General features: G+C 50.9%; 1 protein-coding gene across 1 annotated transcript in view; it reads right to left on the bottom strand.

Annotated features, from left to right (window-relative positions):
* Positions 1-23,862, bottom strand: part of MYRF (myelin regulatory factor) — a gene marked incomplete at its 5' end in the record, with an annotated part of 67,585 nt that overhangs the window by 14,288 nt on the left and 29,435 nt on the right. The window contains 12 exons of the mRNA XM_075065825.1: positions 3,013-3,081; positions 4,717-4,805; positions 5,235-5,307; positions 6,152-6,312; positions 7,995-8,104; positions 8,570-8,678; positions 10,914-11,114; positions 12,744-12,809; positions 13,461-13,551; positions 14,309-14,419; positions 14,830-14,902; positions 15,688-15,887. Of these exons, the coding sequence (XP_074921926.1) occupies positions 3,013-3,081; positions 4,717-4,805; positions 5,235-5,307; positions 6,152-6,312; positions 7,995-8,104; positions 8,570-8,678; positions 10,914-11,114; positions 12,744-12,809; positions 13,461-13,551; positions 14,309-14,419; positions 14,830-14,902; positions 15,688-15,887 (1,353 nt within the window). The remainder of the gene's footprint in view (positions 1-3,012; positions 3,082-4,716; positions 4,806-5,234; positions 5,308-6,151; positions 6,313-7,994; positions 8,105-8,569; positions 8,679-10,913; positions 11,115-12,743; positions 12,810-13,460; positions 13,552-14,308; positions 14,420-14,829; positions 14,903-15,687; positions 15,888-23,862) is intronic.

Genomic DNA, 23,862 nt, shown 5'->3' with positions numbered 1-23,862 from the left:
GACTGTGAAATTGACCAAAATGGACCGAAAATTTAGAAGGGCCCTAGTAATAAGCCATAAATCCAGTGTCTCTCTTCAGTCCCTGATTTTTAGTGTCTAGCAGAGCAATGAATTTAAACTTTCACACACTGATGAAAAAAAACGCAGGAAAGTTACCTGGATATCATGCAAGAAAACACAGAATCATAGGACTGAAAGAGATCTCTAGAGGTCATCTAGTCCAGCCCCCTGCACTCATGGCAGGACTTAGTATTATCTAGATCATCCCTGACTGGTATTTGTCTAACCTGTTCTTAAAAATCTCCAGTGATGGAGATTCCACAACCAGCGTAGGCAATTTATTCCAGTGCTTAACTAACCTGACAGTTAAGAAGTTTTTCCTCAAGTCCAACCTAAACTGCCCTTGCTGCAATTTAAGACCATTGCTTCTTGTCCTATCCTCAGGAGATTAATTAGAACAAAATTTCTCTCCTCTCCTTGTAACAACCTTTTATTTACTTGAAAACCGTTATGTTCCCTCTCAGTCTTCTCTTCTCCAGACTAAACAAACTCAATTTTTTCCATCTTCCCTCAGAGGTCATGTGTTCTAGACCTTTAATCATTTCTGTTGCTCTTCTCTGGAGTTTCTCTAATTTGTCCACATTCTCCCTGCAGCGTGGCACCTAAAGCTGGACACAATACTCCAGTTGAGGCTTAATCAGCATGGAGTAGAGCAGATGAATTACTTCTTGTGTCTTGCTTTCAACACTCCTGCTAGTACATCTGAAAAGGATGTTTGCTTTTTTTGCAACAGTGTTATACCGTTAATACATATTTAGCTTGTGGTTTGCTATTATCCTCAGATCACTTTCTGCACTACTCCTTCCTAGGCAGTCATTTCCCATTTTGTATGTGTGCAACTGATTGTTCCTTCCTAAGTTGAGTGCTTTGCATTTGTCCTTGTTGAATTTCATCCTATTACTTCAGACCATTTCTCCAATTTATCCAGATCATTTTGAATTTTAATTCTATTCTCTAAAGCATGTGCAACCCCTCCGAGTTTGGTATCGTCTGCAAACTTTATAAGTGTTGTGGCAAGGCACCTTCTCAGTCTCCCCAGCCTTTGCTGCTTTTAGCCCTGGTGAGACATGCTTGGGTAATGCGGTCCCCCTTGAGACACAGGGGAAGTCTGCTTCCCGTATCTCCACCAGTCCTGCTTAAAGTATTTTTCTCCCTTGTGGGAGAGTCTACTGCCTCTCCTCCTGGTGAGGCTTGCTGTCTTGCTGCTCCTACACTCCTGGCAGCAGGACTCCTTCTCTCTCTGCTCTCTACCCTCCTTCCTCCCAGGGAAGGGTTTAAAAAGGTCTCAGGCAGCCCTAAGTTGGAATCAGCTGATCCTAATTAACCTCAGGTAGCTCCTCCTCAGCTGATTCTAACTGATACCTTGGTAACCCTTTCTCAGCTGAACCTGATTGACCTGTAGTTGCCTCCCAGTTGATAGGAAGGAGGCCTTTTAACCCTCTGGGACTGATTCCTACCCCTCCCTTGCAGCTGTCTGTCCTGAGTTTATCACAGTGTACTCTCTATGACATTATCTAAATCACTGGTGAAAATATTTAACAGAACTAGACCCGGAACTGATCCCCATGGCACCCCACTTGATATTCCCTTCCAGCTTGACTGTGAACCACTGATGATTACTCTCTCCAAACGATTTTCCGGCCAGTTATGCACACCCCTTTTAGCAGCTCCCTATAGGTTGTATTTCCCTAGTTTGTTTATGAGAAGGTCAGGTGAGACAGTATTAAAAGCCTTACTGAAGTCAAGATATAGCATGTCTACTGCTTTCCCCCATCCACAAGACTTGTTACCCTCTCAAATATCTGACAAAACTTGCTGCAGTACAGAAATAAACCCCCCTCTGACCACACAATGCTAAGCAGTTAGCTACTATGCCACACTGGATCCCTGTGGGGTATCATCAAACAACTACAACCCATGCTCAATGGGGACCCCATCCTGAAAAAAAGCTTTAATGAACCCCCTTGTCTGGCCTTCAGAAAAAAACCCAGCTTATCCAAGCTCATCATCAGAAGCAAGCTCCCTACAGACCAGGACACACCAATGTATAGCGGCACCAGACCCTGCCAGAACAACAGATGCAAAACCTGTTGGCATATTTCCACTGCTATAATGACCAGCACCCCCCACAACACACCTGTCAAGATCCATGGGTTCTACACATGCCTATCACAACATGTGGTGTACTTCATTCAGTGCACTAAACGCTCCAGTAACAACTACGTGGGTAAAACCAGACAGTCAATATACTGTTGATTGAACTCACACAGGAAAATGATAAAAGACAAAAAATACCCTATAAGCTGTGGGTGAGCACTTTTCACAAAGCGATCACTCCATATCCAATCTCCCGGTCCTTATCCTCCAAGGAAACCTGCACAACACTTTCAAAAGATGAGCCTGGGAACTCTGCTAGCCACTAAAAATCAGGGACTGAAGAGACACACTGGATCTGTAGCTTATTACAACAACCTGTAACTCACTAACCCCCTCTTTTTGTCCTATAACTGCAGACGTGTTACCGGGCTGCTCTACTGTGAATAGTCCCTTGCAATACGTACTACTTACGCGGGACAATCTGTTCCACCCTGCACTTAGCTGTGATGCTGGGAGTACCTTTCCCAGCCCTGAAGAAGAGCTGTGTGTGGCTTGAAAGTTTGTCTCTCTCACCCACCTGATATCTGCATAGATATATCTTGGTCAGTTCACCCTTTGTTCCCAGTTAAGATTTAAAAGACTGGCACCATAACCCCACTTCCCCTCCATTGACTTGTCTGGGCAAAGCCACATCATTCCTTTAATCTCGCTGAACAAACCTATCCCTCCAGCCCTGCGCTTGTCTTTTCTGCTCATCTCTGTATTCCCTCCAGTCTGTCAAGTATTGCAGGCCCCTAGGGAACAAAGGAAGCCACGACACGTTCCGGAGGACGCGTGCATAAGGGGGACACGTACCCATCAATATCTGCGAGTTCCTCTTCATTGCGCAAGCTGAGCACGTAGAGGGTGGACATGGACACCACACTGGGAAGGAGAGAGAGATTACACACCTGGGGATAAGTATCTGCACTGTGCCAGGAGGAAGGAGATTCTCCCTCTGCAGCACTCCCTCCCAAGCCCAGATAATGCTTACAAGGTCCTCATCCAGGGCTCTTTTTATCATCAGCTCTTTAGTTGGCTGGAGGGTTGCCACGAGCTATCCGCCATCTGAACAGGGAATAGGCCAGCATTGCTCAGGCAAGGGCACTGAGGTTGACGGTAGACAGAGAAGAAGAGAGAGATCTGGAATAGGAAGGGCATTCCAGATACAGGGGCCAGCACAGAGGGATGCCTGGAAACATGAGCTGGAGAAGGAAACAGAGGCCTCCTCCGTTGGTGGGAGGTGCTCGTGGCGCAGAATATGTAGTCCAGAGTCTTAAAGTTGAAGCCAGGGGCCAAATTTAGTCTCAAGTAAGCAGGTGTGACTCTCATGAATATCAATAAGAGCTGTGCCCACTTACACCAGGAACCACAACCCTGAGGTAGGATGCAGCAGTGCCAGGAAGGGGGCACACCCACTGTGGCTGGTGAGGAAGAGGGTGTCACAGTGGACGTTGGAGACCCAAGGGCAGCAAGGGGCTGGGTTTGGAGAGGCCAGGGCAGGGATCTCTCGCTCCAACAAAAGGCAGCTTAGCACGTCTGAGCCCCTGCTCTGGGGGCAGTGTACGGCGAGACTGGGTTGTGCTGGTGAAGCTGCCTAACAGATGCTTGCGCAGCCCTTGCCCTCAGTGAGAGAACTGCAACAAGTGCCACAGATGTGGCACACGGTCCTCGTTTAAATCCTGCTGTGTGTGTGAGGAGGACGCACTCCAGAGCAGTTAGGCAAGACAAGGGCTAGGCATCTGCCTTGTTCCTGGGCTGATTTTCAAGAGGAAAGATGGTCTTGTGATTAAGGGAATCAGGAGACCTGTGTTCCATTCCCAGCTCTGTGTGACCGTGGCCTATCACTTCCCTCTCTGTGCCCAAGGGCCCCATCTGCAGAACAATACTGACCCGCCTAGCCCAGTGCTGTCATTTATCACCGTTTGCAAAGTACTCCGAGACCCTCAGATAAAAGCTACAAGGAACTTGTGAAGTACGAAGATTCCTGTTTTACAGTGTTGTGACTTGCAGAGGGGCACTAGCACAGAGCTGTGGGATGCTGGAGGAGCGCCATGCAGAGGTGGGTGATGGGTTGCAGGACAACGCCATGTACCAGTGGAATGTCTGGCAGAGGCAGGTGGCTGACAGCAAGGAAATGCCATGTGCCAAGAGGCCAGCCATGGGCAGGGCTTAGCCACAGGAGTCGCTGAGTGGTGTTGTTAGCAGAGGCACTTGGTTTTCTATCACTTGCTCTTGCATTTGGGGCATTTTGTCACAAATTCATTCAGGAAAACATGGTATGCTTAAAATAGAACAGAACCATCCCTGCAGAGCCACATGGGGGGGAGGGAGATATCTCCCCAGGCTAGACCCCTGCTGTGCCATGAGGTGGGTGGAATCTCCCCAGGCTAGACTCCTGCTGTGCCATGGGCCAGGGGGGAATCTCCCCAGGCTAGACCCCTGCTGTGCCATGGGGCGGGGGAAGTGCCTCCCAGTACTGAGGGTAGAAAGCAGCCACAGGGCTGTGCAGGCTCTTACCTGAACGCCATGACGACAACCAGGGCGATGATGGTGCCTTGCAAGAAGCGCTGGCTGATGCAGGCTTGTTCCGTGACAACAGACGGCGACTGCAGGAGAAACGCAGGGGAATCAGCTGCCCGCCTGGGGCAGGGCTCACTGCATTTCTATTCCACTCTGCCCTGGGGCCTCTCCCTTGGCCCCAGCCTTTCCTAGGATGGGAGGACTGCAATGCAGGAGGCCATTCCTCCTGCATCCCACAATGCCCTTTGGTCATCCCCTGAAGCAGCAGCAGGATGGCTTGTCCACAAGGCATCGGCTAGCCCCGCTGTGAGAGGCAGGATTTCTGCAGGGCACTAGGAGGAGAAGGGGCAGCAGGAGGACACAGCCAGCTCAGGCCCGACATAGGCCCTGCTCATATGCCCCCACTGTAGAACACAGCTCCCAGGCTCTGCACCACTGCCCCAGAACACCCACGCTGTCCAGACACACAGTCCCCCACCTCACACCCCACATCCCTTCACAAAAGGCCCCTGTACCTTGCTGGCCATTTTGTGGGGCCTCTTTTTGTGGGGCACACTTCCTGCACGGCTGAACTGACTTCCTGTTTGGCTGCAAGCAGAGAAGAGGAGTTGAGGCGAGATGTGCCTGGCCAGGTCCCCAGGGGAGCCCACTGCGTGGCAATGGGATGCAGGTTGGGAACCTGACTCAGTAACTGCAGGAGGAAAGCTTGGAGCACCATGGTGGGCTGAAGGGCCCTGTCCAACAGCCCAGTTGTTGGTGAAGGCCCAAAGGGGTGAAAGGAAACGCAGGGTGAACTCTGCCCCCTCACCGAACCATCCAGCAGGTAGGGCCTGAAAAATGGGCTTCACTTGCTCCTTACATGTCAGAAAGTGTTAACCCTCAGGATGTGGCTCGCCCTGGGATGGATGGTCGGACCGGGCTGCCGTTTCCATGCTGTAGTCTAGTACACAGCCCAAGGTTCAGTTCATTTCCCCAACAGCAGCTCATGTATCATTTCCAGTCCTCATTATCCCAACACCGCACCAAATCCTGATTTCCCCACATTCCCCACTTCCTGGCAGCCAGTGCCCAAGGGGGAATCTCACTATATACTCCCCACGCCAGTACCAGGCAGCTAATGCCCGAGGGAGAATCTCCTTGTATTGCCCCCCACGCCAGTACCAGGCAGCCAGTGCCCGAGGGGGAATCTCCCTGCATTGCCCCCCTTCCCACAATGCCAGGCTGCTTGGATCCAAGGGGAAATTTCCCTACACCTATCCCCAACACCAGGCTGCCGGCGCCCAAGAGGAAAATCTCCCTGCACCCCCACCCCAGTGCCTCAGCAGGTATCTCCCTGTATTCCCGCCAGTGCAGGCTGGTGTACAGACCTGAGGTGGACGTTCCTTTCTGTTCCCCTGCTTCATGTTTGGAGAGGGAGAGAGGGTGCCTGTACCTGAACGCCCCAGAGCTGACTGTTGACTTCATGCTGTCCAGCCGCTTGAGCTTAGCCAGCTTGTGACTCCACCGCTCCAGCTCGTCAATGCGGGTCTCCAGGTTGTCGGTCAGTTTGCAGAGCTCCTTCACCGCCCCGACGTTCTCCATGAAGATCCGCTCCTGCCAGGGGCCACATCGTTCTGTGAGAGTCCTCTCCGGGAGCAGAGGGACAGAAACACCCAGACCTGCCTGGCCTCCTTCAAATCTATTGTCCTCTTGAGCCACTCCAGACCTCCCCTTCCCCAGTGGAAAGGTCACAGTGTGTCGCTCAGCACCCCAGCGGGGGGAAGGCATAAGAGGAAACCCACCCAACCGCAGACTAGCCATCGGGACATGATATTTATACACATTGCTTAATTTGCTTACTTCAAAACTGGATAAAGGAGGGTCTCTCGGGCACCAGCAGGCCTTGGCAACCTGTCAGTGTATATTCTTTCTCAACGACAGAGACATTCGCCTACACCCCCAAATCCTGACACTCCAGAGAGTGAGAGCCTTGCCAGCCGCAGCCACTCCAGCACACCAGGACACTCCAGTCCCAGGCCCTACTGCTCACAACTGCAGCGCTGTCCCATGGGGATTGGGTGAGGCACACTCTCAGGCATCGCCTCATTATCACAAAACCCTTTTCCCTGTTTCTTCCCCACACTGGGTCTTGTCACAATCCCTGCCTGTGCCCTGTGCGCAACTGTTTGATCTATGTGCCTAGAACAATGGGGGCCTGGTCCTTGCTTGGGGCCTCTGGACCTCACAGGTAATTCATAGCAATAGGCAGATCCCAGCTCAAAACCAACACATTAAACTGTCCCTGGCGACCAGCAGGCAGCCAGTGCAGACCGTCCAGCCCCAGCGTAACAAGCTCTTTGCGAGATACCCCATATAAACAGGCAGGCCCCCACCACGATCAGCCCCAGCTACTGCTTCCCTGTAGGGTGCACTGCAGGAATTCAATCGGTAGAGTACAAAACCACAGGGGACAGTAACAAGGTCCTACAAGAGTCAGATGCACAAGGGAAAAGAGACCACTGGTGACACCTGGTCATCTAACTGCAGAGGGGAATTGACCTGCAGCCAGGAAGGAACGGAGTCACCTAAGGTCGGTCCTGTTTGTTCCCACTATGGTCTATAGGCGAGTCTACCAAACCCCATGGTCAGCAATGCGAAAGGCAGCTGGTAAATCTAGCAAGATCAGCATGAACACTTGATTTTTATCCGCTGCCAGCTGACATCATCTCCAAGGGAGCTAGTGTGGCCTGAGGCCACACCTGGGTCTGGATCCAGACTTCCCAGAGCCGAGGAGATCTGATGGAGCCAGGTACTTCAAGCTGTCTCGCTACAACCTCCTCTGTCATCTGAACCAGAATGGGAAGATTAGATACAGAGTCCTAATTTGGCAAGTGATTTTTTTTGGGATGGAGGCACAGGCCTCGGAACAGCCTGCTTAAGGAAGCCAGGAACCTGCCCTCCCTCAAGAACTGCTGTCAATGCCCACTAATGCTGGGTTCAGGTCTTCCCCAGTGGCCCTCACCAACCAGGAAGGACATGAGTCCAGAGTCCAAGTTGCGGAGTGACGCCAATGCTAGCTTGCAGAACACATCTGGCTGAAACTCAAGCAGGAATGACTTGGTTTAAAAGTGTTGGCAAGAGACCATTTCCCAGGTGTCAGATTTTGACTCTGTTTCACCTCTACCTTTACACGAAGAGGAAAAATAAAACACACCAAAATTCACCATCCTCCCCCAACCCTTATAATCACCAGTTCCTACTCATCCCCGATCTGGTCTGTGGAGGGTACCACTAACCTTATTCACCACCAGGAAGTTCTCGATGGTTTTCCCATTGGCAAAGACCATGTCCCCAGTGTCTTTCACTGCTTCGGGAAGAATCTCCTTCACTTCCTGAGCAATGACACCTGCACGGAAACCACAGCACCAATCACCATGGCCCCCGAGATGCCTTCCACAATAGCTGGCTACTTCTCACGAGTCACTTGGTGACATGAACCCCACACACTATGCGGCGATTAATAAGAAACCAACATCCATCCCTGAGCTGCTAAGACATAGAGTAGGGGACTTAATTTCCTGAGAGGCCCGCGCACAGCCAGAATGTAACCTCAGCCTAAAGCCAATGAAAGGCAGCTGAGAAAGGGACAACTGGATAATGACTGATTCCCAGGTTCTTTGTATACCATATATGTATTCTACCATTTCTTTGGACTGCTGCAGGGCAGGATTGAGAGACATCAGCTCAGCTGGCAGGGAGCAGCAGGGGGCGCTGCGAGTTATGACTAAGGAGCAACGTTAGTTTGCACTAGAACTCCCCCCTAGCATACAACTGTGAGGATGAAGCCCGTGGGTTGGTGCAGAGACCGTACCTGTCTCAGACGTGCTTTCAATGCCCACAGTGGCGGCAAACTCTGGCTTGTAGTTATAGTGCACCAGCCGCATACGGGAGATCCTCTTCAGCTGTTCTGTGGTGTCCACCTGGGACAAGGTGAACACATGAGATCTATAAGTAGGACATTGTTCTTTAATAGTTCAAGAATCTGGCTCCAGGCAACAAAGAGCTCTCATCAGCATCCACAGCGTTAGGTCCCAGAGACACCAGACGCAGAATGAGAATGCCCACCTGCTGGACACAGTCTGCTTACCAGCCAGGATTAAAAGCCAGGATTCATCAAAAAAGGACCAGGTCAAATGACTCGAGAAAAGGGAGCCAGCCCCATCACATCCTCACACACCATGGGAAGGGGCAAGGAGAGCTCTCAGAGATTTCAAGACCTCACTGCATCTAGTAACATTTGATCTTGCTGGAAGAGATTATCTAGATCAGTTAAATTAAGAACCCACCAGGACCTTCCCACAGGGCTCTGATTGGCTCTGATCTGAGGCTCGATAAAGTTTGGCTTGACGTCTTTGGTGGTTTTCATGTTTGTTGTTCGGCACTTTCTGGTTCCAGCTAGAAGAAGAGCTGAAATTCCATGAAACAGGCCATGCCTGGGATTTCCAGCCTGCGGGGTATGAGGCAGCTCACACGCTCTCCGGAAAGACCCTGTACACAAGGGCTTTCCAGCTCAGCTGTGCAGATGGAGCATGCTCACATGAACATGCAAACTTTTAGAACATAAAAATGGTCCTTCTGGGTCAGACCAAGGGTCCATCTAGCCCAGCATCCTGTCTTCTGACAGTGGCCAATGCTGGGTGCCCCAGAGGGAATGAACAGAACAGGTAATCATCAAATGATCTATCCCTTGTCACCCTTCTCAGCTTCTGGGAAAGAGACGCTAGGGACCCCATCCTCCTATCCTCCATGAATTTATCCAGTTCTTTTCTGAACCCTGTTATAGTCTTGGCCTTCACAACATCCTCTGGCAAGGAGTTCCACAGGTTGACTATGTGTTGTGTGAAAAAAATATCTCCTTTTGTTTGCTTTAAACCTGCTGCCTATTAATTTCATTTGGTGACCCCTAGTTCTTGTATTATGAGACAGAGTAAATAACACTTCCTTATTTACTTTTTCCACACTCGTCATGATTTTATAGACCTCTATCATATCTCACCCTTAGTCGTCTCTTTTCCAAGCTGAAGACTCCCAGTATTATTAATAGCACCTCATATGGCAGCCGTTACAAGTCCCTTTAATAATTTCTTTGTGCCTTTTTCTGAACCTTTTCCATTCATGTGCTTTTTGTAGTGGAGGACCACATCTGCACAACAGTATAATCAGGGTGGCTACATGGATTTATATTAGAGCATTATTTATTATTCTTATTTATCTATCCTTTCTTAATGATTCAAAATCTGTTTGCTTTATTGGACTGCCGTGCACATTGTTGATGTTTCAGAGGAATATCACAAATCCAAGATCTCTTCGAGAAAGAAATACAATTATATGAACTGATAAGCCAGTTTGACCAACAATCATTTTGAATATGCTATACGTTCGGCATATATGTTTTCAATGTGCTTATTTGCAATTTTAATCAAAATTGAATTTCATTGCCATTTGTTGCCAGCTCATCATGTTGAAAGAGCATTTTGTGCTCTTCACAGTCTGCCTGGGTTTACTATCTTTAGTAATTACTGTATCATTGCAAAATTTTGCCACTCACTGTTACCCCTTTTTTCCAGATCATTTATGATAGGTGAATAGGAGTGGTCCAGAACAGACCCTGGGGGCACCATATTTATGTCTCTCCAGTCTGAAAACTGACCATTTATTCCTACTCTTTGTTTTCTATCTTTTAACCAGTTACCAATCCATGAGAGCACCTTTCCTCTTCTCCTGTGGCAGCTTACTTTGCTTAAGAGCCTCTGGTGAGGGACCTTGTCAAAGGCTTTTTGAAAATCTAAGTACACTATATCCACTGGATCCCCCTTGTCCACATGCTTATTGACCCCCTTAAAGAATTCTAGTAGATTGGTGAGGCATGATTTCCCTTTACAAACACCATGTTGACTTTTCCCCAACAAATTATACTCATCTATATGTCTGACAATTCTGTTATTTACTATCGTTTCAACCAGTTTGCGTGGTACTGAAGTCAGGCTTACTGGCCTGTAATTGCCAGGATCACCTCTGGAGCCTCTTTAAAATATTGGCATCATTTTAACTATCTGCCAGTCATTTGGTACAGAAGCTGATTTAGGTGCCTCTCCAGCCCCACAACCCTACTCAAACTGGCCTCATGTGTCCTGCCAGCCTTCCCCAGGTCTCACCTCCTGGATATCGTCTTTTGCTCGGATGTCTGACGGGTGCATCAGCGATCCCATGACCTTCACATTGCCATGGACCACCAGGGCTTCATCTGGGCGGTCAGTGTTGATGCCGACTCGGCCGTGGTGAAAGACCGTGTCAGGGAGCTGAGCCCGCTGCCAGAGGACGTCGCTGTCACTCTCAAACTGACCCGGGTTAGAGGCCTGTGGAGATGCAAGAGGGCAGCGACTGAAGAGGATCCAGAGCAGCAACAGAGAGATGAAACCAAAGAGAAGAGGGGCTGGTGCTGCTAGGTGGAGACAGCGTGAGCACCAGGGGCTTCAGCAGACTCACCCCCCGACACACGCACCAGAGGGCCAGGGCGCCATGCGCAGCTGGGATGGACAGTGCATGGATGCCCCCACACAGAGGATTATACTTCTATGTGATGAGAAGATCCCGGAGCTATCATGGCTGCCTGTCATGGTTAATGGCGGCTGCATTCTAGCCCGGGCTTCCGGTCACCAGCAGGGATGGGGAAACGTGGTAAACTGGCTTAAGGAGCAGCAGTGGAGCCTGCATCAAGACTGAACTGCACAGCCAGGCTGTGCCCTTATTCTAAGGTTGCCTTGTTTGTGAAGTGGGATGGAACATTTGAGAGCCCAGGGCAGCCTGGGAAGGACAAGGAGCCGTGCTGAGTTTAACTGGCAAGTGCCTGCGGACCCAGCAATGTCAGGATACGCCTGTGATAAAATATCCACAGCCCCAAGACTCGGGGCTCAGGTCAGATGACTCAGGCTTGTGGGGCTGTAAAACGGCAGTGCAGATGTTTAGGTTCAGGCTGGAGCCCAGGCTCTGAGACCCTCCCCCACTGCAGGGTCTCAGAGCACAGGCTCCTGCCTGAGCCCGAACATCTACACTGCAATTTTACAGCCCCACAGCGTGAGCCTGCTGCCCCAGCTAGTCGTGGCCAGGCTGCAGGGTGTTTATCACAGTCCAGACACACTCTAAGAGGCTCCCTGTCCAGCCTCCAATAGAACAGCTCAGGCGTAGGTACTTGAACTGTTATCAGGCTGTAACTGCAGAACTCGAAAGCCAGTAGTACTAGCTCCCCAGGAGGCTGCTAGGGGAGCAACCTGTCTGAACTCCCCCTCCCCTTCCAGTGCAGGGCAGCATGGCCGGCAGAGGACACGCATGGCCCCGGGGTCGTTGTGGGCGTGATGCAGAGCTCTGCGTCAGTATGAAGCAGTGCAGCGAAACCAGACAGAGGAGCAGGAGACAGGAGTTCTGTGTGGGCCAAGGAGGGGTGAGGACTTTGCTCCCCATGCCTGTGGCAACAAAGCCCTGCCTGCACTTTGTGAGGAAACAGCCCTGCAGTGGCGTGTTCTCTGCTCTCCGATCCCCATCTCTGATTGAGACTCTCTCAGCAGGCACCGGCCAATAGAATCAGACTAAACGCAGCATCTGCGTCCGCACCTTTCCTCTCCCATTTCCTGAGCCTTATGCTATCTGAGCCCCTGGAATTGTGCTGATGCTCTCCCTGCCCAAAATGAGGACCACACAGACTCATGTCCCCAGAGGACAACCCTACTGGGACTGCATGAGAGCAGGGGGCTACCAGCATGTGCCAACTCTCTCGGCCTGGAGCAAGGATCATACCGAATCCTGCAAGGTGCTGCTGGGGGGTCTCTCACAGGGAGCTACTGGGCTGTATCTTATCTCCACACTGGCTAGGCCATGGCTGCAGCTGTGCCCTGCTCAGGGGGTTGAGTCTGTGTGGTCCAGCCTGTCCGCTTTTCCCACAGCTCTGTTGTGGAGCCCCCCGGAGGCTGCATAGCTTGTCATGTACTTACTTGTCTGCAGACTCCGGGGTCCCCGTCCGCCCTCCGTTTGTGTTTTACCCCCGAACTGGCCCTTTGCTAGAGGAAACGGACAAAGCACTTAAAAGGCGGAGACAGCCAATCACAACGTCACAACCTGACTCTCACTGCTTCTGAGCAGCCACGCAGGGCCAGAACTGAGCTATGTTCCTCAGACCCCCACACTCCCATTCCCCATGGGAGACAAGCTCAACTAGCTGAACACTGGGAGAACCTGTCAGGGGAATCCAATCTCTTTCCTACCTGGCCTTGACTTCAGCCTTCAGCACTGTTACCCCTCAGGCATCTGGAAAATTCAGCCAGGTCACCCACTAAAGCTCCCAAGACAGCACCGTTCCCTTGCTCCCCATACCCCCTTCCCGGGCAACACATCCCCAGCCTTGCACTCCCCTCCTGGAGAACGTGCCTTCTTCTCTGTCTGTGTCTCTCTGTGCTGGGATCCTGCAGGAACACGTGGGCTGCCTTCTTCATAAAGTGCGGGAAAGTTCAGGAGTGGGGTCCCGGAAAGCCAGGCAGAGAACAGGGGCAAAGGGCTGCAGGGGTCTTGAAGAGCCAAGCAAAGGGTTGGTGAGGGAGCTGAAAAGCCAGGAGAAGCGGACAAGGAGCCCCAAACAGTCAAGCAAAGGGCAGTGGAGCCCCTGAAAGGCAGAGGGAGGATAGGGGTGTTCTGCGAGTCAGGAGAAAACTTACTCTGACGATGATGCGCTCAGAGATGTGGGCAGCCAGCGTATAGGTCTGGTTCTGGGCATGGGCCTGGAGGGCCACCACAAGCATGAAGTACCTGCAAATGACAGACACCCACAAGGATCATCTTCAGCAGGAGAGGAGCACATCCCCACAGGGGCACAGGGCATGGCGGATACTGCCTTCCCCTCACACAGACAGGGAAGTCCCCACACCACAGTGGGCACAGCTGGAATTCCTATACTTCCCTCAGACAGGGACACGCCTCTCACGGGCACTGTCTGATCCCGCTCAGGTCTCCCAACATCTGCTGCCCCCATGCCAGCACTCCTCTACTATAGCCATGTCTACAAGTCTGGTCTCCTCCAAGGCCTGCAGTGGGACCTGCCCAGGCAGGCATCGTATCAGTGCTCACAAGCTCAGCAGGGCTAGGCTCAACTCGGTACTTAGACCAGATGTTGGAAAAGAAACCCAGGTTACCAGGTGACTGGTGATGGTGACTGAGTAGGGTACGCTCTTCTCTCCATGTCGGAACCCAGCCAGCTCCCCGGCACGGTGTTACGGGCCACAGCACTGTTGGAGCCCCAGGCCCAGCTTTCAGATGGTCATGGAGCTCTCCCTGCAAACGCTTCAGCCAGCGCATTCAGTGCCTGGCAGGACAGCTCCTCAGCACCCATCCCCACACCCCCTTTCCGTTCTGCCTGTCACAGCAGTCTGCACAAAGCAGCAGTGGTCCCGGCCAGCAGGGGCAGCTCTGAAGCAGTCTGCTTCCCAGTTTGGCCTCCCTGAGTCCCACATACGCAGCCCTGCCAAATCCCTGTCACAGGCTCAGAGGGAACCATGCTGCTCCATACCTCTGGTCAGGGTTGGGCTTGCCCTTCTTCCTCATGTTATTAGCCGTGGTCTCGCTGAAATGCAGCCGCCCCACAGTGACCTTTGTGACCTGTTCTGGAGGCAGGTTGACCCTGGAGGGGCAAGCAGAGGAGCCACTGAGGACACAGAGCTGGAAAGGAGGTCGCATGGAGAACGGCCATTTCCCCTCATGTGGGAAGATCAGCCCCCAACTGCAATCATCTAGGGAACTCCCACCTCTCCCTCACTTCAGAAGGTGCTTCCAAAATGCCTCAGATCAGGCTCCGGGGGCCAGGGAGACCCACCACAGGTTAGTGAGCTCTGGACGTAGAGGGGAGAGGAGTCATTGTTTTGGGAAGTGAAGGAGACAGAGAGAGAGAACACTTTAAATACACTACCCGCCTGAGCCCTCCATGCCAGCTCCCCATAGTACACCCTTGCCCCACTCTGCCCTCCCTGCTTGGGTGGCTCTCCTGTGACAGGCTCCCTACCTTCAGACCGCCACACCCTGGGCAGTACTCACGTGACAGGGTTGAAGGGCCGTTTGCTGCGGTCAGATTGTGACTGCTCAATGTTGATCGATTGGTTCAAGGCCTCTAACTGAAGGGAAAGATCCAGGAACATTACAGAGAGTAGAACAGCGTGGCTTTCCCCTCTTTCAGCCCCTTTTCCCAAGGCACAATTGTCCCAAGGACAATCTATCCGGCCACTTACCCACAGCACATCAACAATGCGAATCACCCTGGCGTCTGGGCACCCATAATTACCCCCTGGGAATTTGCCTTGCTGGCACCATAACCACTGCTCAGAAAAGGCCAGATTTACTTTGTCCCCTTACCATTGCCTGTACCTCCCCTCCTCTTTTACACTTGGAGGAGAGGGCAGGAGCTGTCTGCACTGGTGGGGCCAGACGGTCTCTTCCCTGCTCCTCACTCACAGGCTCAAATGTACAGGCACTGATGTACATACACACATACAAAGCCCTAAGAGGGAACCCTCTTTACAGCCTGTCCTCTTGTGACTAGACTTCAACGTACTTCACCCAGCAGATGGGGCTATAGCACAAGGCTCCTATCCTTCCTTTAGGTAACGTCCTGGTCACGCAAAACTTGTGATTCCCACCGGATCACATCTGCTCGTATCACAGTTTGGCTCCCCTACACAGGCTCCACTCACAGACCCACACGTGCACTCATCCACAAACAGTACACAGTGATATAATGCTCATCATTCCTACACAGAGACTGACAAGATCATACACACGGTAACACCCACAGCCACACACACTGCCTGTGGGCCTACGGACACTGACACACACGCTTGCACATGCACCCTGAAATGGCCTTCAGTTCTTGCAGGGTTTGCCCCCTTCCCCCAGAACTTGCCTTCACTCCATGCAGCTTCAGGTAGAAGCAGTCGAGGGGCTTCAGGCCCTCAGGAGTCTTCACGTACTTCGGATCTCCAATCATGCCAATGTAGACCGTGACCTGGAAGTGATTCTTCTTCTGGCACACGAAGGCATCGTCACCCACGGAGAAGTTGAACCCTTTGTCAGCATCCACTCGGTAGGTGGGTGGGGGGCTGTGCGTTGAGATAGGGGGAAAAGGCAGCAGGCATTAGACTGAAGGACAAACACTGATATCTCTGCGGGGTCTGATAATTTATAGCGGGGGGGGGGCAGCATAAACAGAGTGTTTCATGGATACTTATCTCAATGATCACACAGGCCAACTCTCCTCATGTTTACGACCAAATAACATCCCCGTGGCAACTACAAGAATGGCTAGTGTGGGAAAGCCACAATAGGGAAGTAATGTATGTATTTTCAGTTGTCTTTGAATTTAGTTCAGTAGCTGGAAACTGGAAGGAGAAGCCAGGATCGTGTCACTAGCCCACTTCTGTGCAGATCACCAGCAGGCTCTCTGCTTCATGGGTCACCAGTGACCCAAAGACCCCTTTCTGAGAACGTCTGGTTTACAGTGTAATTTATCCAAGGATTCAAATGTGCTTGGCAGGATTGTGCCATAGCTAGATCTGAGTTCAAACACAAGCAGCTGTTTACCTGTGCACAGCTGCTCTATGCAGCTGATTAGGGAAAAAGAGTGTAAGAGAATCCCATAGCCAATGGAAGCTGCAGGGGGGATTTTAGGCTGGCAGAATGTTTCTGGATTGAAAGGGAATATAGTTATTTGACATGGAATTTGCTCAGGCCGCCAGGGGCACTCCCAGCTCTTATACAAGATGCCACAGAATCTTTCATGACCACCAGTGACAGAGAGGCATCCCGTCCAATCACACAGCCCCTCCTGGCGCCACACATTGGAGCACTGACCTCATATAGGTTCAGAGAGCAGAGAGAGTTCCACACTGAGTGAGCACATCCTGCTGCCACTGCCTTGCCCTTGGAGGTCTCCCATCCTCTCACCCCCAGGTCCAGCCCTGCTTAACATCTGGGATCTGATTTCTGCTTCTCAGGCCAGGGGGCTGTGCTGGTGGATTAGGCTAACCTAGGAAGCCACGCAGGGAGGGAGATGTGAGGGGGGGGGTACTGGACATTCTTTGGGGGTTTCTCTCGTGAACAGGATCTTTCAGAGAAACTGATGAGATCCCTCATTGGGTTCCATTCTCCAAGTGACCCATCCTGGCCTTGCTGCCAGGCTGTACCTGCCCCAAGCAGCTGGATTCCTGGAGAAATCAGAACCATCTGCTGCCACTGCTAACAGCCTCCAGCTCCCACCATGGCACATCCCAGCTGGGAGGGGAAACTTGGGCTACAGAGAAGAAACACATACACCAGCTGGGGAGGTTTAATCTGTATCTCGTTAATGGGCTGGCTACCACGAGAACGGTGAAAATATGTGGCGTTCGCACCAAGTCCCCCTTTCTCCCACCTCCCAAGATCCCTGGCCTGCAGTCTGGGCAGCGCTGCCTGCCTGGCACAGGTGGGAAAGGAAACACCCCTTAAGTCAGTCAGTCAGTCACTCAACATTTCAACTGGGAGACCAACATCCAATCTTCCCCTCCCCCCCAATTTTCAAATCATAGGGAGTGTCATCGTTTTCTATTTATGAAAATCTGCACATAATTACAGGTGCCAGGACTTATTTTTCAAACTAGGCATTAAAAAGTACAGAGCATCCTTCTGCTAAAGAAAAAAACGTGCCATCTTCCTGTCCTTCCAGGTCTTAATTTATAGAACAAACAACAGAGCTTCAAAAGGTCTGAGTGTCAGAGAAGAGTGACTGGGAGGGCAAGACAGCCACTGACAGGAAGACTTATGGCTCCATCAGACTATTAGACCAGACAGACTTTGTAGGCAGGAGTACATGCAGGAGAGGGTCACTCCCTTTTATACTTGTGTCTTCCCACAAGCCTAGTCAATTCAATGCCACAACTACCAGCCAGGCCTAAAAGGAGGCCGTCTTCTGGTATCAAAAGGCAATTAATTCCCCTAAGCACTCACAAGAGACAACTAATCCAGGGCAAGATGTGTGGATTCCCTGGAAGATGGGGTATTTTCACACGAGTGTTAGCTGAACAGCAGCCAGCGGGTGAAACGTGGTCCAGGAAATTCTCCAACATGACCATCTTCATCCTTAACACTGCAACATGGCAAGACTACAGGTCCTAGTATGCAGTGCCCCGTCCTGATCTGTGCAGCCCAGTCACGCTGCCCGCTGGGCATTTCCATACTTGCAAAAGCACCCGGATCATGCCCGGGTGACAGAAGATATGCAAGGATGCACTTATTCAAGGTTTAATGCAAGGATCTACCACATAAGCTTTCATATCATCGGCTGTATGGGCTGCACTTCCACCCTGATTAGAAGGGTAATCGTTTTCATGTATTTTATGATTACCAGTATTATTATCCCCATTTAACAGATGGGGAAATGAGGTACGGAGGATGGGTGACTGACCTAAGGTCATAGAGTAACAGGGTTGGGGTTGAACACCAAGTGTCCTGACTCCTAGCCCTATGCTCTTGACATAGCCACAGGGCCTCACAGACCACACAGCCTTCTGATGAGGGTCACTGCCATCTGCTTCATTTACTGCCGAGTAAGTGCAGCCTCAGGACTTCTAGCAACTGCAGCTCTCAGCTCCCAACCTGCAGTCTTGTACAGATTCATGACTGTTTCCCAAATGATTGGTAACTGCTAGGTCTCCTATCAGCCAGTCGACTCTTAATTAAACTCCAGTGACACAAACTGGATCAGAACAATATAAAGCATCAACAAAAACGGTAAGGGTCACCCAGCCCCATGTCATCCCGAAGTTCATTCGCCAGCCAGTTCCTGCTCCTGCTGCTTCTCACTGTCCTGGTTCCCCACACAAGTCACATCCCCTCAATGCATGCATCTGACGAAGTGCGTATTCACCCACAAAAGCTCATGCTCCAAAACATCTGTTAGTCTATAAGGTGCCACAGGATTCTTTGCTGCTTTTATATCCCCTCAATGGCCTCGCACCATTATGCCAACGGAAACACACCCCCACCCCCGGCTGTGTTTTTTGGACTCCCCAGTGGTGAACGGGTTAATGTTGAATGATGTCTTCCTGGTGATTCAGGCTCTAGCGAGTGAAGCCGGGACAGCTCCATGAGTAACCATTTATTTCTTCCTTGGAGCAGCAGAGGGACCCTGGGCTGCCTGAGATGTGACCTGAACAAAAAGCAGACACTGGAAGTGGAGAGCGCTACCTTAGCCAGAAAGAATGAGAGGAATTTCCCTCTCTCGCTCTTGCCCCTTCCTCACAGCTTCAGAGGTTCATTTTTGCCTTCCATTTCTTCCCACTAAACTCCTTCATCCGCTCCCATGGGTTCCTCTCTCACAGCAACATACAATTTGCCCATCATGGATCAGACCCAAGACCTGGCCCATCTCTGACAGTGGCAAGCATTAGATGCTTCAGAGGAACGTGTAAAAACCTGCAGCAGGCAGAAGCGGGATTATCTGCCCTCCACGTTAGGTCTCTCCTCTTCCTCAAGCTCTGTCATTTGGTCCATGTCTTGCCACTGTTCATTCCCCTTGTCCCTCGTGAATGGGTCCCTGAAAGCATGTGGTCTGGGCTCCTCAGGCCCTGGTCCCTGTACCAACCATGCGCGCGCATATACACACACAGACTCTCCCTCCCCTAGCAACCGCTCTCAACCCGAAACACTCCCTTACTTTGCACAGAAACACAATTCACCCACTCCTGCCCTACACTATCGCTGCACCTTTAGCAAGTGCACACTCTCCTCCGTTCATCCCCCTGGGCCACTGCCTCCGTAGGGTACCAGGACCCTGCTGGAGGGGCGGTGGTCTGCATGTGTTGCTGGAGTACCAAGGCAGAACCACGCGCCAGCTGCAGTGGTGAGAGACAGAGTGAGGAGGAGGGGGAGGGGTTCACAAAACCAACAGAAGCCTCCCAAACGTGTTCTGGTTAACGTTCATTCAGGCTGATGGCTGCCCAACACACATGCACACATACACTGAACAAACCCCTTGGAGGGTCCCCCCTCCTCTGCCTCCCAGAACACACTGCCCAGCTGAACACGATTCCCCATACTTCAGTTCCCCATAGTGCCAATAGACAGAACTTTCTGATTGGTTGAGAGTGATGTCATCTCCATGGGCAACAATCCTCTGCAAACATTCAGGGTTAATGTGGAAATTCCATTTCAGAGCTTCTGAAACCAGACAGGACCATTCTGCTCATCTAGCCTGATCCCTGTGTCAAGCCCCTAACTCATGGCTGATGTCTGTTAGCAGGACACATCCAATCCTGTTATAAAGCATGGACAAATTACCACCTCTCTTGGTAAATTGCTCCAGTAGTTATTTACCCCCCCCTGTTAAAAAATCCATTCTGTAATAGCAAAAACACCATCTCTAGCCTCCTGCCAGATGGGTGCTATATCCCCTTGGAAACTCTGTCTAACCCAAGTTTCAACTCATCGCCTTTGATGTCACCGGCACCCAGAATTACACTCCATGAAACACTGGCCTACGAAAGTCCAGCACTCTGGGCCATGGGGATAATTAACATACATTTCTTGGGTTTTAAGTGTGTCCACGGGATGGTTCCATCTTTGATGCATGTTTGCTGCCAATTTGGCATTGGAGGATAAATGACCTTGGGTGCCAGCCCCGCTACTGATAGTGAGAATGAAGATTATTCATTGACTTGCCATCGGCCTCATTTCAACCAATCAAAACTCAGGCCACAGCCAAAGCCACACTAATTTTTTCCAGTGAGAGTGGGAAGGTCAGAGGCAAACTCCTGGGAATAGGAGGTCTAGGGTCAAATGGATTATTTTAGCCAAAAGACCTCCACTGATGAAAAGTAGATTAACGCAGGTTTCAGAAGCTCAGGATTGGAGAAGATTTCTTCTAATGCTGAATGAAGGTGAAAGGTTATGAACTCCCCAAAGCCAGTGTCTGACATCGAGACACAAAGGAACCAGCAAGTTACAAGGGGAACCCAGCCACACTCAAGATGAAAAGAGGAGGAAAGGAGAAGAGGTGTAAGGAAAGGTGTTATAGAGACAGAGAGGAGAAAGAAGGACGTAGGAAATATTTAATTGTATTTGTGGCTGAGAACAGATGGAGCGTCAGAGGCAGGAATGGGGTCATTACATACAATCAGTTTTTCCCTTTCCAAACATTTTCTCTCCATATCTGTCCTCCCTTCTCTCTCTCTGTACTCATCTTCTATGCATAAGAGTTAAATGTCTGAAGAACATTTGATAAGCTTTCTGATTTCTCCTCTTCCCGAGTATAAATGCCCAGCTAAGGGACAGGAATCTGCTGCTAAACAGCATAGCAGGATCTTCAGCCAGCCTCCACAGTCTGAATCAAATTACACAGCATCCATTCAACACCTATTCCACTAATCCCACCACAGAGACCTGCTCAAACCATGGCACCCACTCAAGAGACACGCTTTCGACACGTAATGTGACTACCAAAATCTCAGTGATGAACCAATGGCCAACTGGGATTTACCGGAGATTATCCTGCCATTGGTAGCCAGCCAGGAGGGATTATTTTGAGATATACAGTGCCATCTGCGCAGGTGAGGTCACCTAAGACACATCACCTAGCAGTGGGGACTCTACTGCCTAGAGCCCAAGCAAAGCTCAAAGCAGTGAGCTCCAGCTGACTCCACAGGATGGAGGCCTGGGGAGCGCCAACCAGTACAATGGGAAGAGTAACTGGAGGAACACACCAGCTCTGCTTCCAGGCAAGAGTATGGATGCACTGGCCTCAGCATAAAAAGGTTTCCGTTCAGCTCCAGGCTGCCCCTGGCCAGCTGCCTCACCTCAAACTGTAAACAAACAGTGAGAGGGGAGGAGAGCAGGGCTTCTGGGATTCATCAACATACCCTGTCAAATAGATGAATTACCCCTTTTCCCCTGAGTAAATTAACCAACTGCCTTGTTCCAAACCTCCTCAGCTTTGTTGTTGGAAACCAGCTAACCCTTTTGAAGGTTCAATGGGTTTGATACCACAAGACGGGTGCGATAAGCCAAGATTAAATATGTAAATCTATTAGCAATAAAATAAATCAGAGACACTGGCCCATCCCTCAGCCCATCCCACCTAACTCAGAGACACAGGCCCTTCAAGTTGAGACATACATTTCTCAAGCTCCTCCATCCAAATCCAGGACACCAATCCGTTCCACCCATTCCTCCCAAATCAGGGACACTTGGCCCTTTACAATATGCTCCATTAAAATGGGAAGTCCCCTGACCTTCACACTGGCCACCCTAAACTTAAGCAACCTTGCCTCATTAAAAAGGGAAAAGTGGTCTTTTAAACAGAGTGGAGTAATTCAGATCTCTAACGATATGTCTACATGTGATAAAAGATGTGCGGCACAGCCACGGCAGGCCTGGGTCAGCTGACTTGGGCTCGTGGAAGGCTTGGGGTGTGGGGCTATAAAATTTCAGTGCAGACGTTCAGACTCGGGCTGGGCCCAGACTCTGCGACATCACAAATGGGGAGGATCCAAGAGCCCAGGCACCAGCCCGAACCCAAATGACTACACTGCCATTTTATAACCCCAGAAGCCTGATTCAGCTGACTCAGGTTCTGAGACTTGGTGCCCCTATTTGATTGACAGAGTTTGTTTTTAGCCTGCTACAAAGGGACTTGGTCCTGCTGGGACAGTCGCAGTGGCATCCACCTGATGATGATACAGCTCTGCCTGGAGGAATCTACAGACTAATAGTTACCATATTCATCTCAAAATCCACCTGAAGCTTGAGGCCCTTTAGAAGCAGAGGAGCTGTCTACTCTCAGCACAGCTGAATATCAGTATCCTGTCCGACAGCACAGCTGGCCTGCACCGAGCTCCCCCACTCCTCTAGCCAAGGCAATGGCCAACAGAAAAGTCTTGTTCCAAGATGAACCCCAGCTCACAGGATTGGAGCAGCAGAGACACATCCGGTGTAACCAGCCTGGTAGACTACTGCCAGGCAAGCACCGGAATGGCTCATGGAAGATGACTCCCCACCCCCCCCAATGCTTCTACCAAGTTCACGACAACCAGCAGATGACTGGCACTGTTGGCTTCCGGCTCACTATATAAAGCAGAGACAACTGTTAATTGGGATTGAATGTTCCTGGCTTAGAGCCTGATCCCAGGATGATGGCAGTGGTCAAAATCCAAGGCACAAAGCCCTGTCAAGGAACAAACACTGACACAGTTCTTCCACTTTTTCGTGCTGGTCGCTATCTTCCTCAACTGCTGCAGGTCCCTGAGGGAGAAATAATCCACGTGTCCTCAAATCCCATCTCCCAGCAGATGGGGTCATCAACTGAAATGCAACTAGTTCTCTGAGGAAGAGTCTGCAAAGCAATGACACAGGGGAAAGGCACAGAGCAGCACTACAGCCACGTCCTGACCCCCTCTGACAGGCAGCTCAGACATCTGTATGAAAACCAGGTCATTTTCCTGTAGCGAGAAGTGGCAGACAATTCCCATTGCTAAATGGTTGCTGCTCCTTGGCACCGCTGCCACTGGTGAACCTCTTCTGCTACTCCGCTCCACTCACCAACACTCAGAATTTGGCCTCAGAATGTTACTGTCAGGTGGATTTTGTGAGCCATGCAAGATATCCATGGTCTGTTCACCCTTAGCCAAAGGGCTTGGGGACACATGCCCATTTGTTCCAATGAGAACGTACTTGATGGTTTGTCCTGAGCATTGCTCTTCCCTAGTTCAGTAGATGGACGAAGTACACGAAGGCAGTTCAGACAGCCAGTAGTTCTGGTGAATTTATATGCAAAGCCCTGTTGGAGTCTGACCAGAGCCCAGTAACAGATTTCTCCATACAGGCCTCACAACCAGACCAGGAGGTATCCTCAGTCAGCACAGATGTACTCTGTTACGAGTTCCACAATCCACGGCCCATCAGATTTCAATGTCCAGGGCCAATGGACCACAAGCATGATGGTCTTTGGGACACAGTGCGAGACTCATCTCTTGTCTCCTGCCTTCTGTGAGGTGTGAGGTAAAGTGGACTAGTCAGTAGTTTAGTGTGTGCCTGGGGCAGGTGCGG

Source organism: Chelonoidis abingdonii, chromosome 4 (genome assembly GCF_003597395.2).
Source record: "Chelonoidis abingdonii isolate Lonesome George chromosome 4, CheloAbing_2.0, whole genome shotgun sequence".
In the NCBI taxonomy this organism is placed as follows: Eukaryota; Metazoa; Chordata; order Testudines; family Testudinidae; genus Chelonoidis; species Chelonoidis abingdonii.
Note: the sequence above shows the minus strand (reverse complement) of the source record. Positions and strands in the feature narration are given on the sequence as shown.